Source organism: Mus caroli, unplaced genomic scaffold (genome assembly GCF_978045245.1).
Source record: "Mus caroli unplaced genomic scaffold, Mus_caroli_1 scaffold_14, whole genome shotgun sequence".
In the NCBI taxonomy this organism is placed as follows: Eukaryota; Metazoa; Chordata; class Mammalia; order Rodentia; family Muridae; genus Mus; species Mus caroli.
In genome coordinates, this window is record NW_028227269.1 from 29677152 (window position 1) to 29694707 (window position 17556).

General features: G+C 41.8%; 2 protein-coding genes across 4 annotated transcripts in view; one reads left to right on the forward strand and one right to left on the reverse strand.

Moving 5' to 3' along the window:
- Dus4l (dihydrouridine synthase 4 like) overlaps positions 1–1167 on the reverse strand; it is a 62906-nt gene extending 61739 nt beyond the window's left edge. For both annotated transcript variants that reach the window (XM_085830287.1, XM_021179463.3), the window contains exon 1: positions 1049–1167. The gene's annotated coding sequence lies outside the window, so the exon portion shown is untranslated. The remainder of the gene's footprint in view (positions 1–1048) is intronic.
- The window catches only part of Cog5 (component of oligomeric golgi complex 5), a 303977-nt gene continuing 287476 nt past the window's right edge, over positions 1056–17556 (forward strand). The window contains exons 1-3 of one of the 2 annotated variants that reach the window (XM_021179459.3): positions 1056–1128; positions 7706–7845; positions 14167–14224. Coding sequence is in view for 1 of the 2 variants with exons in the window: in XM_021179458.3 (XP_021035117.1) it covers positions 1249–1342; positions 7706–7845; positions 14167–14224 (292 nt within the window). In the remaining variant the exon portion in view is untranslated. Of the gene's footprint in view, positions 1129–1235; positions 1343–7705; positions 7846–14166; positions 14225–17556 lie in introns of those variants that run through there. The other variant, XM_021179458.3, reaches the window with a different exon arrangement.

Below are 17556 nucleotides of genomic sequence, written 5' to 3' on the forward strand. Positions count from 1 at the left end.
GTGTTAACACTGTTCAGAGGAAAATGGGAGCGTAATTAAGCTAAGTCGTAGATGGGCTATGTCGATATGAGGAATAAACACGGAGTAAACCACTAAGAGACTATTGCAAAGGAGGGAAGAATCTTACATATTACAGAACTGGTACACACTAGGGTGTGGTGCGCGGCAATGGCGTCATGACTGACTTTCTAAAGCATGATTTTGCTCTTACTCATTCTTGTGGCCAGACTAAATGGCAAAGTCTCCTTCAGTATGAATTTCTTGAATAAGCTATAGCTTTCAATCTTGATAGTAAACTAGGATGCAGAAGCTTTTAAGAATCAAAATGCTTAAGTCACACCCAAGACCAAAAACAGCTCTCTGGACTTACGGGATGAACGTATCAATATTTTGTTTTAAAGTTCTCCAAATCATGCAGCACCGGGCATAATATTTTGGTAATATGTGCTTCTACACCTAGAATTCCTTTTAAAGTATAAGTGAATTTTTTTTTTTTTTGGAAACTTGTGCTGGTATGTATAGTGGGCGTTAAAAACTTTGTTGCATATTAATATGTAGACTAAAGTCAATCTTGTTTGTGAAAAACAAGAAAGCTAAGGAAAGAAAATCATCTTGTAATTCAGATAATGTTATTCGCCGTGGATGATTATTATAAACAAAGTAGTTTCGTAAACTATGCATACTGAAATCTAATGCAACTTTAGGCGCGCTGCCTCTCGCTACCGACCCTATTTGCATCGTGACTGAGGTCAAACACAGGAGGGAAAAATCTTCTGAGGCGATGTTAAGGGAATGCAAAATGCAGAGTAGCTCCAGACCAGCTCACTAAATAGTTACGAATATTTAAACGTTTTTATTTTTAAGGGCAGAGTTTAACAACTATTCTTCCCCAGCATATACTGCCTGCTACCCGGGATTGCCACTCCAGGAGGGGACTAGGTAAGGCTGAGCAGCCCTAAGCTCCCACGTGTTGGGCGAGGAGGACCGTGATGCTCCCAAGAGCCTCTTCCCCACGCCGGAGGCCAGCGTTCTCAGGCCCAATACTTGCGTTGGAGATCGGCACGGTGGCTGCGTCCGGAGCGGAATAGGAGAAGGCCCGGGCGGCGACCTGTCTTTCCTTGCACGTAGGTATGTAGTACTTAGGTCCCCAAACGCACCCCGGGCCGGGCAGGTGGGGCGGCGCCTTGATTCTGCGTCACTTGAAGGGCGGGGCGATTGCAAGACGTCATCAACCCGGCACTTGCCAACATGGAAGGTGGAGACAGCACAATTTCCGTAGCAGGCCGTGGGGCTTCGGGTTCTGCAGTAGTGGCGGCGACCGTGCAGGCGATCCTGCAGGACGGTAAGGCGTCGGACGGTGGCCCGGCCTGGGTTGCCCTGCCTTGCGCAGAGTCCGAGAACCCTACCGGTCGCTTTGCACAAAGTTTTCTGGTCTGGACTTGGCCACTCCCCTCCGCCCGGCCCCCTGGCGTCCGGGATTGTCCTGGTCCCCCCCGTTTCACGGGGAACGTGTTCCTCTCTTCCCGTGGGTGTCTTGGGGAAAACACCTGGTGTCTAGTTGCTGGGGTCTGCACTGGATCCTGATGCGCCCAGGATATCTCTGTAGTTCCTGCACGACGTGGTCCGGGCTGATAGCCGCTGCCGCTGCTCAGTTCCTGACCAAAGATTGCACTGTCCATGCCCAGAAGTGTGAACTCACCCTAGGTGACAGACCGCTCGCTTCTTAAGGAAAGGGATGGAGGATGCAAAAAAGTAGAGTTGGAAATTTCCGTGTTCAGTTCTTGGGCTATGCAGGTGCCTCTATTATCCATACATGTCGAGTACTGAAGTCAGGATTACTGGTAGCTTGAAGAGAAATTGTCCCAAGTAAATTAACTATATACCTTTCTATAGTATAGTACGCTTGAAAGTCAAGTTCAGTTGTATTAATGCGCAATCTGAGAGGCAGAACAAAATTTAGTTTGCTAAAGGTATTAGGCCTTAATCATCCCATCTTTTCCCTAGTTGACACCAAGTTCTTTCATCTATTAAAAGCGTTTGCATTTATCATCTTAATTGCTTCCGAGGCCTTGCGCCCCCTCCCGCTCCCCAATCCCCTAACCCCTTGTTTTTGAGACAGGGTTACTCTACGAAACCCTGACTGTTCTGGAACTCACAGAGATACACCTGCTTCTGTCTACCAAGCCAGGCATAGGAACCTCTTTTTGTATTCCACAGAGTTAAAAGCAGTATTCTGCATACAGTAGGAACAGATTTTTTTTTTTTAATTTTCCACATAAGAGTGGCTTAAAGGATCAAACTGAAATTTAAATTATGGTGTTTTCCCTGATTGTTGAGTATTTTATATCTTTTTAAATAGATATTTTATATCTTGTCAAGACTAGTGATGTTTTCAGAGTTAGGTTGTGGTGTATTCTTAAGAGTTTCTGCCTGATGCACCTCATCTTTGTGTCTTAATTGAAATTGAAATTTAGCCAAGTTTCAAAATCCTGAAATGAGTGTGTGTGTGTGTTTTAATAGCTGTCCAGCCTTTGAGCTTAAACTGAACTTAAAACTATGCTTGCTTTTTTCCTTCTGTAGTTTCAAATACAATTAAGTAAAGTCTCAGCAATTTAATACAATTAAATAAAGCCCTTTGTTTTAAGGACATTCCCTTCCTTTGTGCTGTGGAGTTTATTCCTGTCTAGAATCCAAACACTCCCATTCTATAACGTTAAAATCACTTTGCAGAGGTCCTCAGTGGTTCCTTGGAAGTAAGTCAGATGGACACTTCTGCTTCTTATCCTATTTAAACTTGTAAAAGCTTGGCTCTTTCCTTGAAGTATTTTGTTTTATGATATAAGGATCCCACACTGTTTGTTTGTTTTTCAAGACAGGGTTTCTCTGTTGTAGCTCTGGCTGTCCTGGAATTTAATCCGTAGACTAGGCTGGTCTAGAACTCAGAGATCTACTTGCCTCAGCTTTCCAAGTGCTGGGATTCAGGACCTGTGCCACCACTGCCTTTGTATGTATATATGTATGTATGTATGTATGTATGTATTTAATTTCCTAAATCTGTAGGTGTCCTTTCCAGTTTCCCCAAATGTACCTGAAAATTTGATCATTTTGTTCAGTAACCAGTTCACTGTCTTGAGGATTTGCCTAAAGATAGGGTTGATAGGCTCAGTGAACAGGTGCAGAGTTGGAAAATTTGTGAGCAGTTTCTGATTTTTCACTGATAAGAATACCACAAAAGAGATAAATTATGTGATTTATTCTGGAATATCAACCATTGAATAATCTGCTAGCCATGTTCATCTTTTATTGTCGCGTCTTTGGGAGATTGTACTTATCACTTCCTTTAAACAGTTAGTTCTTTTGATTTAGTCATTCTTTCTGGTTTCTTTTTCTCTAAGCATTCTTCAGTAGTTTCTTTACCCAGCTCCCCAGGTTTTGGTGTCTTCCTGGGTTCTAAGACCTATGTTGTCCACTTTCTAAGTCATCTAATCACGGTGTTGGTCATTGTCACACAGTAGAGTAAGCTGGGATGTGAGGACCTCATGAGGAATCACTTCCGTCTTACTGGCCTGTCTACACATGGGGCATTGTCTTTATTTTTTTCTTATAACTTTTTTATTCTTTCTGAATTTCACATCATGTACCCGAATCCCACTCATTTCCATGTTCCTTTGTATCTGCCTTTCACCCTTACAGTCTCCTCCCAAGGGAAAAAAAATCTTGCTGTGGAAGCTGTGGCGTATCCACAAACATCACAACATACCCCTTTGTCCACTTCTTTACTTGGCAGATGTTCGTTGCAACCAGGCACTGGTCTGGTTCGAGGCTTCTGGCTTCTGCTACACTATCTATTCTGGATCCTAACTAGGATGCCTCTTGGATATCCTGTTGCCCTGTGTCATAGAGATCCTGCAGTTTTGAATCTGTACGGCTGGCCCCTTCTTAAGCTTCAGCAGTTCATAGATGTTGGTATGGGCCAACTCAAAGTCCTGGATCTGGGCCTGGGTGGTAGTTGAGTTGGTCAGCCTGATAGTTCTTCAACACCCATACCAGCAGGGCCAGCTCTCTATCATTGCCTGGGCTAGCTCACCCAGTGCTGTAGCTGCCAAGAAGTGGGGCCAGCTCTTCTGCTCTTACTGCTCATTAAGGCCAGCTCTGTTGTGCTGCCCAGGTGAGGTGTGGGGTCCACTCTCCAGAGTGCTGCAGCCAATGAGAGTCTGGGCCAGCTCTGCTCAGCCCTTGGACATCATCGTGGTCCCAGGCAGCAGCCCAGACCAGGGACATCCACATGGCCTTTGGTGGTAACATGGGCCATGGACATTGACACAGACCCCCGCTGCTGCATAGCCACAAACCTAGACATGGCCCTTTCAGCAGCTCAAACTGAGACTTTGCCATATCCTTAGGTGGCAGCCTAGGCTACTCACATCAGGCTTTCCCTCACTTCCCGTGAGTTTTCAGTTCCACCTCTCCTCAGAGTGCTGCTCACACCATTCTGCTTCCCTTTCTCTCCCTCTCTTCACCACACACTTGCACATGGTAGAAGCTCCCATGGTAGGAGGCTCATGTGCCAGGTGGGCCTCTGAGTAGTTGGCCTTTGTGTCTCGGGACATCTTCTTAATTGCTAGTTGATGCAAGAGGGTCCAGCCCACTCTGGGTGGTGAACATTAAATAAGAAAGGTAGCTGATAGAGCCAGGAGAGCAAGCAGTTAATAAATGTTCCTCCATGCTCTCTGCTTCAGTTCCTGCCCTGAGTGAGCTTCTTGTTTTGAGTTTCTGCTGTTAAACCTGAGAATCATGAAGAGAAAAAAAAATCTACAGTTGTCCAAGTAAAGCAAGCTTTAATTAAATACTGGCTAGGATGATAGACTCTGGTCAGGTCCATCTTGGGCTTCCCAGAAAATGGCAACGAGTCACATTTTGCAGAGGCTTATGAAGGCAAACTCATAGGACAACATATTTTCCACCACGTGCAATCAGGGGCAAGAATATATCCTGATGTACTTTCTGGCCACATACCTCATGCCTACATCTAATCAGAAGCAAACATACATGCTGACATAGTTCCTGCCTTCATGTCATCCAGGTACATTTGGTACAGTTGGGTTAAACAAACTTATTTATGTTTTATGGCTCTCTTAGGCACACTAATTAAAATTTAAACCATAACTTTAGCTCTCATGGTACCTTTGCTTTCCTTATGATAGACTGTAACCTGTAGGCTAAAATAAACGTTTTCTTCTACAAAGATCACTGTTTTTATCACAACAGAGAAACAAACTAAGACAAATTCATCCTTCTCTTCTGAATTATAGAACTATATTTTAACCATGCACTGGGATTTCTGTGTTGGTGGTGAACAACATATGAGCACGTAGTACCTATCCTATGAAAACATTAAACAATGTAAATTTCTTCCTGATCTTGAGTCTTCTTTCTGACTGTGTTGCTACTTATGTTGGTGGTTTGTTAAGTGAGTGCTGACTCTGTGCAGTTGTCAGATTCTCGGAGGCGTGGGCTTCTTTCTCAGCTTTGTATACTTAATGCCTCAGGCATCTAGCTTAATGCAAAACTGAATTCCTCATTATATCAGATAAAGAATATTCCATTAGTTATAGAACCTTGGGAGTGTTCTTTGGTTTATTCTACTTTATGAACTTATCAGGTCCAACTCATTATCATGTTCAGATAATGGCCAAATATGTCAGTTGCTTGATATTCTTAAGTGACACTGCCTTACTTGGACCTTCATTGTGTCACTTGGGCTGTTAACATAGTGCTGTGCTTTTCTGACCTCTCTGATTCTTCTCTATGGGAAGGTGTGTTGGTAAACCAGCTTTCTTGGAAAATAAGAAAAGGCCTGGTTTTGTGGTATTTGTGTATTCCATGGTGTAGCTACCCTACCGTGAATGTTTGAAAGGCACCAGTCTTATAAAACCAGCTGACTCAAAAAATTCCTGAAAATGTCACAGTTGGCTGTTAAAAGCTAATCGTTACCAAGTCAAGCATATTGCTGGGTGACAAATCCCTTTTTAGGGATTAGGGATTTAGAATCATTGTTGTAGAACACAAAACTGATACTGTTCTTGCTTGGCTTTAGAACACTACATAGCATACATGTTGAATATTTTGTATGTCTTACAGGCCTTTTATCAACCTGCCCTCCAGCCTTCCTTTGAAACTTCATCTGGCTTCATTTTCTGCCTAATGCATACATTCTGTTGTCCGTTTTTACTAGACTTATTACCCACGTTAAAGTCTGTCATTTTGATATTTGCTGGTGGTAAACCTGTGTGAATTGACTTACATTTTCTGGGAAGGATTCTTAATTCTGAGAAAAACTTGGCAAACAGGAAGAAAATGCAATTTTCATAATTAGGGCCAAAGTAGTAATATTTTATTACTTTAGTTTAAGAATAGTTTGAATGTGAGAATAGCTAAGACTGGTTTGCTCTTAGCACTGTGATACTTTTAGATGAGAGATTGATTCATTCAGTCAGTATTGAGCACCTGACCTTGTCTGGCCTTGTTCAGGCTCTAGAGAGAGGTGGCATTAAAGCAAACATCTTCCCTTAGTGGAGCATGTATTGTAATGAGTATAAACAAGTTCAGTACATGGTTAGGAGTATATAGCTCTTGCTTTAAGCAGGTTCTGTGCATCTCATTTTTAGCATTTCATTTTCCTTATCTTTTTATTCAAGGGGTTATGGATTCCTTATATATATTTTAGGAAAGATACATCATGATTTCTTCTTCCAGTATATTTGAACTCACCTTTTCTATTTATTTTACCTTTAAGTCTTGAATTTCAGTGCTACCTATAAGTTAGTGTTTGCCTATTTTTATTCAAAATTTAGATTCATATTTAGATAAAAATTAGATTAAAAATTTAGATTCATGTTATAAAATATATAACTGTATTTATGCACTCACTGATCTAGAGATATCTGAAGCAATACATGTTATCATTAGTCAGTTTTTCTTAAGCATTGTTCCTAACAGTAATCTCATTTTCTTGGAAAAAAGGTTAGAGCTGATAGTTGTGATTTTAATCTTTTATTCAGCATTTTCCTGCCTTACTTAAAAGTAAGCATTTGGAAACAGAGCAAATCAGACAATGCTGATATACCCTTTAATCCCAGCACTCAGGAGGCAAGGACAGGTGGATCTTTGAGTTCAAGGCCATCTGGTCTTAAGTTCCAGGATACCCAGGGCTATACAGAGAAACCCTGTCTGGAAAAACCCAGCCTCACCCAACCCAACCCATCCCAACCCCAACCCCAACCCCAAATCAAACCCAAAACAAAACAAAACAAAACAAGCATAGCAGAGTGGTTCAGAGCCTGGTCACAGCAGCTATACTTTCTGTATCAGAATTCCAGATAGTAACATTGGAAAAGTTGCATCCCTGATGTGTTCCTGTGATGTGGGGAAAATGATAGTTTCCCCACACATCAGCACTATGGGGATTGATGGAGTCAGTGCTTGGATTTAGATCAGCACCTGGGACATAGTACAGTACTCTTGTGAGTATTATCACCTCTGTCCTGTGCAGCCTGCTCCAGTTCATCCTCATTGTTCTGGAAGCATCTCCAGCATTTCCTAGTTCATAGAAGGTCTCAAAACACGCTAAGTATGGTTATAATCGACTATCGTCTGATAACTGGTCTAACACAGAGTTGATACGTTTTCCTTTATTTTTTCCTAGACTGTTACAGTGAATTTTTAAATGAAGACTTTGATGTGAAAACGTACACTTCCCAGTCTATTCATCAAGCTGTAATTGCTGAGCAACTCGCAAAACTTGCCCAAGGGATCAGTCAGCTGGATAAAGAACTACACCTCCAGGTAACGCCAGCCTTCTGGGTCAGAGAGATTATCCAGCCGAAAGTGACAGCTTATTTTTTGTCATCTCATCATTGTTAAAACCATTATTGTTAAAACCAAATGTTCATTTCCATAAGCAAATGCATAACTTACCAGCATCTCTTAATTACATCTTTGCAAGTTTTCTCTAAGCTACTTTTTATTAGTTGAAAACAAATTGACCTATCTTTCTGCAATCATGTATTCTTTCTGATTATTACCTGAATGTTTTTACAGTGAATGTTTTGGGGAAGAAAAAAAAAGGATGCCTTTGATAATGATAAGAGAAAAATGGAATTTTGGTTCTGTAGAAAATTTTGAATAAAGAAAATTGGGATGTTGCACAGGCAGTGTTTCCACTTTATTTTTATTTTATTTTTTATTTTTTTATTTTTTGAGACAGGGTTTCTCTGTGTAGCCCTGGCTGTCCTGTAACTCACTCTGTAGACCAGGCTGGCCTCGAACTCAGAAATCCGCCTGCCTCTGCCTCCCGAGTGCTGGGATTAAAGGCGTGGGCCACCAACACCCGGCTTTTTTTTTTTTTTTCCCCACTTTATTAAATACAGAGTGTAACATATGCTTTTTGTCTGAGTAGTAATTGAAGAAACACTCAGATGAATTCTTTACTGAAAAGTCCAGATCTGTCATGTCATGAGACTTAACTCATTTAACTTTTTGTGTTTTAGTTTCTTACTTAGTGAAAAGATTAGCTTATTAGAATTTGGTGACTTTTAGGGTCACTTCAACTTTAAATTTCTCATTACTTGTTTAGAACATAAATATTTAGAAGACACTTAATGTTAGGCTTTGCGTTAGGCTATGGGTAGAGAAATGAGAACACATTCCTTGGTTCTCCAAGGACTCTGGGATTAGTGACAGATACAGACAGGAGTAACTCAAATGAAATCTGTTTTACATAGAATGGTACAAAGTGTTTTGCAGGAGCAGGAGAAATCAGCTTAAATTCGGCATAGAGTTTCAGAGGATAGGTTTTTTCAGGGACTCTCGAGATTTTTGTCTCCCTTTTACACTTGGTATTTTTCTTCTTTCATGCAATGCCTTTGTAGTAGGAATTAATGAGAATTTAAAATTAACATTCCTTAGAAGATCAAATTTTATCTATCAATCTATCTATCAATCTATTTATAGATATGTGAAGTCATAGTCTTTGAGTTCTAGTATGAGAGCTGAACCTGTTACAATTTTTTTTTTTAGAAGCAAAATTTGGATAATGCTCATCAAATAAAAGAATGAAAGAATGTGATTAAGATAGTGGAAACATCAGTAACATGATTAAAGATCCAAAAGACTTATCCTCCATTAGGTGTTAACACAGGAACTAGAACTGACTGTAGGCATTGAAAGAAAGGCCCCTAACACATAGTTGTTTATGGAGTTGTTGATGAACAGAGAGTTGATGAACTGAAGAAAGTGTCATAGTTGCAGCACAGAGTATTGTCTGTCTCTGGTGGCACTGGTAAACGTTTGAGTCTAGATTCTTGTGACTAAACACTGGAGCAATCAGTATGGTTTCCTCTGCTGTCTGTGAATCTTCATGTCACTGGTTACTAGCTGAAACAAATAGGAAGGTAGCTTTCACCTTTCTTTTATCTTCTACATCTGTTGAAAAGTCATCTGCTTGGCAGCACAAGAGTGTATGAAAGGGGTAATTTTTAGCTCTTCAGCCTTTCCAAGGTGTCACAAAAAATAAAGGAGAATAGAAAATTAAAAGAAAATTATTCTTGTTAAGACAGATTCATTGGGGCTGGTGAGATGGCTCAGAGGGTAAGAGCACTGACTGTTCTTCCAAAGGTCCTGAGTTCAAATCCTCGCAGCCACATGGTGGCTCACTGCCACCTGTAACAAGATCTGACGCCCAGTGCATCTGAAGACAGCTGCACAGTATACTTGTGTATAATAATAAATAAATTAAAAAAAAAAAGACAGAGCCGGACGTGGTGGCACACGCCATTAATCCCAGCACTCGGGAGGCAGAGGCAGGCAGATTTCTGAGTTCCAGGCCAGCCTGGTCGACAGAGTGAGTTCCAAGACAGCCAGGGCTATACAGAGAAATCCTGTCTCAAAAAAAACCAATATATATATATATGAATAATCTGGAGATAATTTAGTTTTCTGATAGCAACTTTTCTATTGCCAAAACAAAGCACCAAGACCAAGGCAGTTTATAATAGAGAACATTTAATTTGGATGGAGGGTCATGGTTCCAGAGGGTTAGAATCCATGACCATTAAGATAGAGAGCATGGCAACAGGCAGGCAGGTGCTGGAGAAACAGCTCAGCTTACATCTGCTCTGCAAGCTTGAGGCAGAGAGCTAGCTGGGAATTCTGTGGGCTTTAGAAACCTCAGAGCCCACGCCCAGTGACACACCTCCTCAAACCAGACCACAACTCCTTTCCTTCCCAAACAGTCCCACCAACTGGGGACCAAGGATTGAAATATATAAGCCTTTGAAGAGAAAAGACGAAGAAAAGGTAACACTTACATGAGGTGGTCATGATGGGAAAAGAGGGAGCAAATTTTATATTTAAAATAATATAAAATGAAGGATATTTATTGGAAGCTATAGGATGACAGTGATTTCCAGAAGAGGCCAAAATGAAGGCACCCATGAATGGGTTTTTGCTTTTAGAGTCATGGGTCCTGCGTCCACTCTGCCACAGGGCATGGCTGCGTGGGGAGGTGGGACTCAGGGAGTTTGATTGTGTCTACCCCACACCATCTCCAGGCAGGTGTTGGGCTATAGGGAAACCTGGGGACCGTGCTGGGGTGGGAAATCGCAGTCTGAGGCAGTCTGAGGTGCAGGACAGCTAGAGCTGGTTCCGGTTCTGCCCATCTGCAATAAGTCCGGGACCATCTGGTTCTTAGGCTCTCAGGACACCCAGGTGTCACTGAGAGCCCTGTGGGCTGGATATAGCTTGGGGCCAGGAGGAAAAGGAGGGAGTTCCTGCTGGTCCCTTGGTGATTGTCCTTGGCTTGATAGCTGGCTTGGTGGTGATTGTGGCTTGGTGGTGATTGCAGAGAGGCCTTCTACAGGAGACTAGACATCAGCTCTGTAGGCAAAGGCCTTCTCCATGGCTCCCCATGGTGGATCCCGATGAAAAGAGTCAGTCTGTGGTTTCAAATCATTTTTTGCCATGATGGGAAGTAGATGTGTAAAACCATACCCCACTTCTCAAGGTCGGCCTGAGATTAAATATCTGTTACCTGGAGGAATGTCTGGGAAGGGAAGTTTATTGGCTGCGCCCTCCAGGCCTAAAGGTACCTCATTAGCATAGAGGTCTCTGACTTGAGCCTACATCGTTGCCTCTTTTCCTATTGTCTTTGTCTGAGATGTTAGGGATACCTCATCTACATGTGGAGGGGTTTGGGGTGTTGCCCATATGTGACTGATGGCCACAAATCTATGGTGAGCTGCAGTTAGTGACAGGGGCCTTGTGCCTGGGAGCAGGCGAAGCTCCTACCATCCCTTCAGGGTCCCTGGGGCTTGAAAGCCTCTAGCTCAGCTGAGGATCAGGCTGTCTCTCCCTGCCCCACATTTGCTGAGGCGGAACTTTAGTACACAGAGTGGATGGCGAGCTTCTCACTCTGGGAAAGGATGCAAAATCATTAGTGGTGCTGGATATTTGATCACACTGTGAACCTGGGATTGTGTCATTTACTGGAAAAGCCTGTTTTTAGTAGTTACGGTGTAGCTCAGTCCCAGGACACACCTTTAAGAGTTTTCTGCTTGAATATTGTATACAGGATTAAATAAAGTCAACCATAGGTCAAGAGTGAGAGCAAACAATCAGGAAGTGAACATAGGGATTATTGAGAAAAAAAAAAAAAACCAACAGGAGAGTGAGAGGGAGTCAAGAGGAATGATAGAGACAGGGACAAGAAGTAGAAGGGAGAGACTGAGTTTGAACAAGTTACTTGAGACAGTGTGGGAGAGGGAATTCCTGGTGGGACATTAGCTGAGGACAAGGGTCAGCTGGACGCCTTCTCTGCCTAGCAGAGTGCTTTCTCTGAGCTAGCAGGTTTTCGTCCCAGCATTTGACTTCTGAGTCTTCATTGGCGAAATGGGAAAATTGAGATTTTGTTAAAACAGCATAATAGGGTTTCTACAGTATTACTAGTATTTGCATGATTTCTGTTTATTTTATTTATCTTCATTTTATGTGTATGCATGCTTTGCTTACATGTGTATTTGTGTACCATGTATGTGCTGTGTATCTGTGGAGTCCTGAAGAAGGTGTTGGTATCCGTGGAACTGGAGTTACAAACAGTTGTTAGCCTCTAGATGGGTGCTGGAAATTGAACCTGGCAACACCTGAGCCATCTCTTTAGCCCCATTGCATGATTTCTTTTTTTTTTTTTTGATTTTTAATATTTTTATTACATATTTTCCTCAATTACATTTCCAATGCTATCCCAAAAGTCCCCCATAGCGCCCCCCACTTCCCTACCCACCCATTCCCATTCTTTTGGCCCTGGCATTCCCCTATATTGGGGCATATAAAGTTTGCAAGTCCAATGGGCCTCTCTTTCCAATGATGGCCGACTAGGCCATCTTTCAATACATATGCAGCTAGAGACGAGAGCTCCGGGGTTCTGGTTAGTACATCATGTTGTTCCAACAATAGGGTTGCAGATCCCTTTAGCTCCTTGGGTACTTTCTCTAGCTTCTCCATTGGGAGCCCTGTGATACATCCAATAGCTGACTGTGAACATCCACTCCTGTGTTTGCTAGGCCCCGGCATCGTCTCACAAGAGACAGCTATATTTGGGTCCTTTCAGCAAAATCTTGCTAGTGTATGCAATGGTGTCAGCGTTTAGAAGCTGATTATGGGACGGATCCCTGGATACAGCAGTCTCTAAATGGTCCATCCTTTCATCACAGCTACGAACTTTGTCTCTGTAACTCCTTCCCTGGGTGTTTTGTTCCCAATTCTAAGAAGGTGCACAGTGTCCACACTTTGGTCTTCATTCTTCTTGAGTTTCATGCGTTTATCAAATTGTATCTTATATCTTGGGTATCCTAAGTTTTGGGCTAATATCCACTTATCAATGAATACATATTGTGTGAGTTCTTTTGTGATTGTGTTACTTCACTCAAGATGATGCCCTCCAGGTCCATCCATTTGGCTAGGAATTTCATAAATTCATTCTTTTTAATAGCTGAGTAGTACTCCATTGTGTAAATGTACCATAATTTCTGTATCCATTCCTCTGTTGAGGGACATCTGGGTTCTTTCCAGCTTCTGGCTATTATAAGTAGGGCTGCTATGAACATAGTGGAGCATGTGTCCTTTTTAGCATGATTTCTTAATGTACCAAAATCTCTTACATGTGCTCTTTTAACTCAGAGTCCCACCTCCCCCTCCTTTGGGTTTTAGCTATCCACATTCCCCAAATTTCTACCAAAATACCAATCTTCAATAGGGAAAAGGATTTTCTGTGACACAGGGAGCCATCAAGGGTTAGATAGCTGCTGGGAATTTTAGTTTCTAGGATATGGACGTGATTCTCCAAGAACAAAGACAAACTTGATTCCAAAAGTGTTCTTTAAAGGGAACGCACAAGAAAAGCAATGACTTTATCATAGTTTGTACAATTCTATTTAATGTAGTTAGGAAAACAGACAGGCTGCCATGGCCCAAGTGTGCATTTCCCTAGATCATGTGTTGCAACCTGAATGTCTTTTTACTGCTGGGAATTGAACCCAGGGCCTCATGTATACCAGACATGCACTTTCCCAAATAAGCTACAACCTCATATATTCCTATGTTCATATATTGAATTAATTCCCAATGTGATAAGTCGGAGAGGTGGGGCTGTGGGGAGGTGATTTGTGCCCTGCTAAATTGGCAGAGCCCCATAGGAGAGGTTGCTCATCCTTCTTCCATGTCAGGACACTGAAGGCACCACTGATGATGAATGGAAGCTGAGTTTGTTAACCCTTGACCTTGGACTTTTAGCCTCCAAGCCGTGATAATGAATCTCTTGTTTGTATATTACCTAGGCTGTGATATACTTTGTCAGCACCCCAGATATACTGAGACAGGGTTAGCACTATGTACTTTTGCTCTGTATTGAGCTTTTACTGTGTTATGTGTTTCTGCTATAACTCATCTCAAGCATAGCTTGTAACGTGTGTGTGTGTGTGTGTGTGTGTGTGTGTGTGTGTGTGTGTGTAGTATCTGTTCCCTTTATATATCAAGGGAGATCTTGGATTCTACCCTGTGGTGACTTTTTAGTTAATCAGAGCACATGCTGATTTTTCATTCTTAATTTTTCAGGTTGTTGCAAGACATGAAGATTTACTGGCACAAGCAACTGGGATTGAGTCTTTGGAAGGTATATTTTCTTTATCTGTTATCCTTAGATGGGGTTGGACAGGGAGGGCCCCACAAGCGTTTTGAGTTTGAGGCCTGGCTAGAATGTACTTTTAGATTGTGTGGGCCATGCAGACAGTGCTGTAGACTCTGAGCTCGACCAGAATGATGTAAAGCAGCAAACAGACAACGTGAAAACTTCCTCAACTGTTCAGATCACTGCTTGGAAAAGTTATCTTTGCTGTGACTCAGTTTCCCTATGTGTGGCACAGATATGCCAATGTGTACCCAAGTGGTATTGTGTTATGAGGAAAATGGTTAAAATAGGCTTCCATATATAAATACTCCTATAAGCTTAGTTAAATAAAACAGTAAAATAATGAGTCTTGTTAGAATAGGTAGTGTAAGTAGGTGTGAATTTTTATGTATTTTTTCCTTTCTTTGGCATTCTTATCAGTGGGAGGGAGTATAGTAGACAGATAACACATTGCAGTTTTGTTTGTGTGACTCATGTTTGACTAAATCATTTATGAACTTTGCAGTTTTTCCTGGTTATATTTTATAAGTATGAAATGTTACAACTATGTTTTTCATTATTACTTGCTATCTCAGAGTTTCTATTGCTGCGCTAAAGACCATGACCAGAAGTAATTTGGGCAAGAAGGGTTTATTTCAGCTAAAAATTTCACATTTTATACTCTGTCACTGATGGCAGTTAGGACAGGAGTTTGAGGCAGGTTGTTGAGCTTGTTCTCCATGACTTGCTCAGTTTGCTTCCTTATCCTCCTCAGGTCCACCTGCCAAGGGTAGAGCTCATTAAGTATTGATCAGGAAAATGCCCTACAGGCTCCGCATTGTCTGGATGGGGGCATTTTCAACTGAGGCTCTTCTTCCCGGATAACTCTAGCTGGTGTCGGATTGGCAAAACCAACCAGGACACTTGGGTTTGGATAGCTGGTATTAATCATGCATCCAGAGGAAGTTAAACGATGATGTTGATGTGATACTCGAACAGGATTTCTCATTGTGTCAAGAAATGAGCTTAACTCAACATCTGTGGTGTCTGAGCACCCCGAGAAACGACTTAGTGTTTTGGGAAATGATAGTTTGATTGTTAACCAAAAAATTTGAGCTATATTCATGAAGAAGTTAAGAGTCCTTAAGTATTGGTCTAATATTGGAAATTATACTTTAATCTCTTAACTGTTTAATGAGTTTCTAAGAACAGTAATATTTTAATGGTAACTTTGAAAGCAAATAATATAATTTTCACTTGTGAAATGATAAAGTACATTGATTAGACTAGTTATCATTATAATAGAAATACTTCTCATTAAGTCTTAAATCATTTAATTTTTTTTTTTAATCTCTTTAATTCTTTTGAGACAATCTCACAGTCTAGCCCTGGCTGCCCAGAAACTCACTGTGTAGACTGGGCTCACCTCATACTCACAGAGATCCACTTGCCTCTGCCTCCAGAGTGCTGGGATTAAAGGAGTGGGCTACCATACTCAGCCTCATTATGGCTTTCTTATGTGTATATTTTTATAATATGCTTGGTTTTTCCAGGATACTTTTTGTTTTTCTGATTGTGAGTCTTAACCTTTAAAGGCTGAACTATCTCTCTCTCTTCAGTTCCTTTCTCAGAATTCTTTTTCCCCCTTAATTTATTTATTTGTTCACTTTACATCTAGATCTCAGCCTCTGCCTCCTGCTGGTTCTTCCCTTACACAGCCCCTCCTCTCTTGCCCCCTCCTTTTCTCCTCTGAGAATGGGAAGGCCCCCTGGGGTATCAACCCACACTGGCACATCAAGTCACTGCAGAACTAGGCAGGGAGGCCAGACAAGACAGCCCAGTTAGGTAAACAGGATCCACAGGCAGGCAACAAAGTCATAGACAGCCCCCACTCTAGTTGTTGGGGCATCTGTTCCACATATGCAGGGAAGCTAGGTCAAGCCCATGCTTTCTTTTTCTTTGGTAGTTCAGTTTCCGAGAGTCTTCCGAGAGGGTGAAGGTTAATTGATCTTCTTGTGGAGTCCTTATCCCCTTCCAGTTCCTCACTACTCTACCCACCCCCTCTCTTCTACAAGGCTCCCAAGCTTCATCTAATGTGATGCTATATTGTGCTTGCAGACATGAGCCTATCATGGCTGTCCTCTGAGACCAGCAGCTGATTGAGACAGATGCAGATACTCACAGCCAACCATTGGACTGAGTTTAGGGACCCCTGTGGAAGTTAGGGGAAGGATTGAAGGAGCTGAAGGGGATGGCAACTCCATAGGAAGACCAACAGTGTCAACTAACCTGGACCCTTGGGAGCTCTCAGAGACTAAGCTACCAACCTAAAAACATACATGGGCTGGTCTGAAGCCCCCAGCACATATGTAGCAGAGGGGGCTGCCTTGTCTGGCCTCAGTGGGAGAAAATGTGCCTAATCCTATAGAGACTTGAGGCCCCAGGGAATGTTATTTTGAGATGCTGAAAAATGTACTAGGAAAATTTAATCGTTAATCCTAACTTGGTTATCTTTCCCCTTGTAATTGGAAAAAAAAAAAAAAAGAAAAGTAAGTCCTTTGGAGGTACAGTTATTCAACCTATTTTAAAGGAGAATTCATTCTCATTTGTTCAGCAGTTCAGTTAGTCAATTAACGGACAGGTGAGTACTTGTTTGATACTGGGTATGTATAACGAATAGACAAAAGCCACTGTCCTTATGAAAGAAGGTTCATTTCAGATTGTAAGGTTCATTAAAAAATGTACAAATAGACAATCAGAAAATTTTAAGTCCTACAAAGAAAACCTATTGAGTAAAGGAAGGGGAGGGAGTCCCTGTTATTTTATGGCCAGAGAAGGCCTTTCTGAGAAGAAAGATAGTATTTTGAGCTGAAATCTGAAGGATAAGAAGGAACTGCCCTGTGGGTATGGAGAGAAACTGTTGAAAGCCTAGGGAACAATCAGCGGAGCAGAAATTAACTTGATATGCCTCAGGGTTAGAGGCAAGGCCAGAATGAAGTGAATGAGGGAGAGAATCACAGATGAATTTGCTGTAATTTTATTTTGAGTGCTGGAATAAACCATTAGAGAGTTCATATCAGAGTATTGTATGACAAGATTGGTGTTGTTAGTAATTTTCCCTGCTGGTTGTATGGATGACGCCACTGGTAGAATAGCTGAGGTTGTGGTGCCTTGGGTTAGCATGGTGGATAGAAAAACAGTTGATGGGAGTAAAACAGAAGCAGACCTGAAATGATTCATCAAGCGGGTGAAAGCGCTGAGAGAAGAGGCACCACAGTCATTCTTTAGATTTTGGTCTGCTAGACCGGATGTGAGTTATTGAAATGGGACAAGCACAG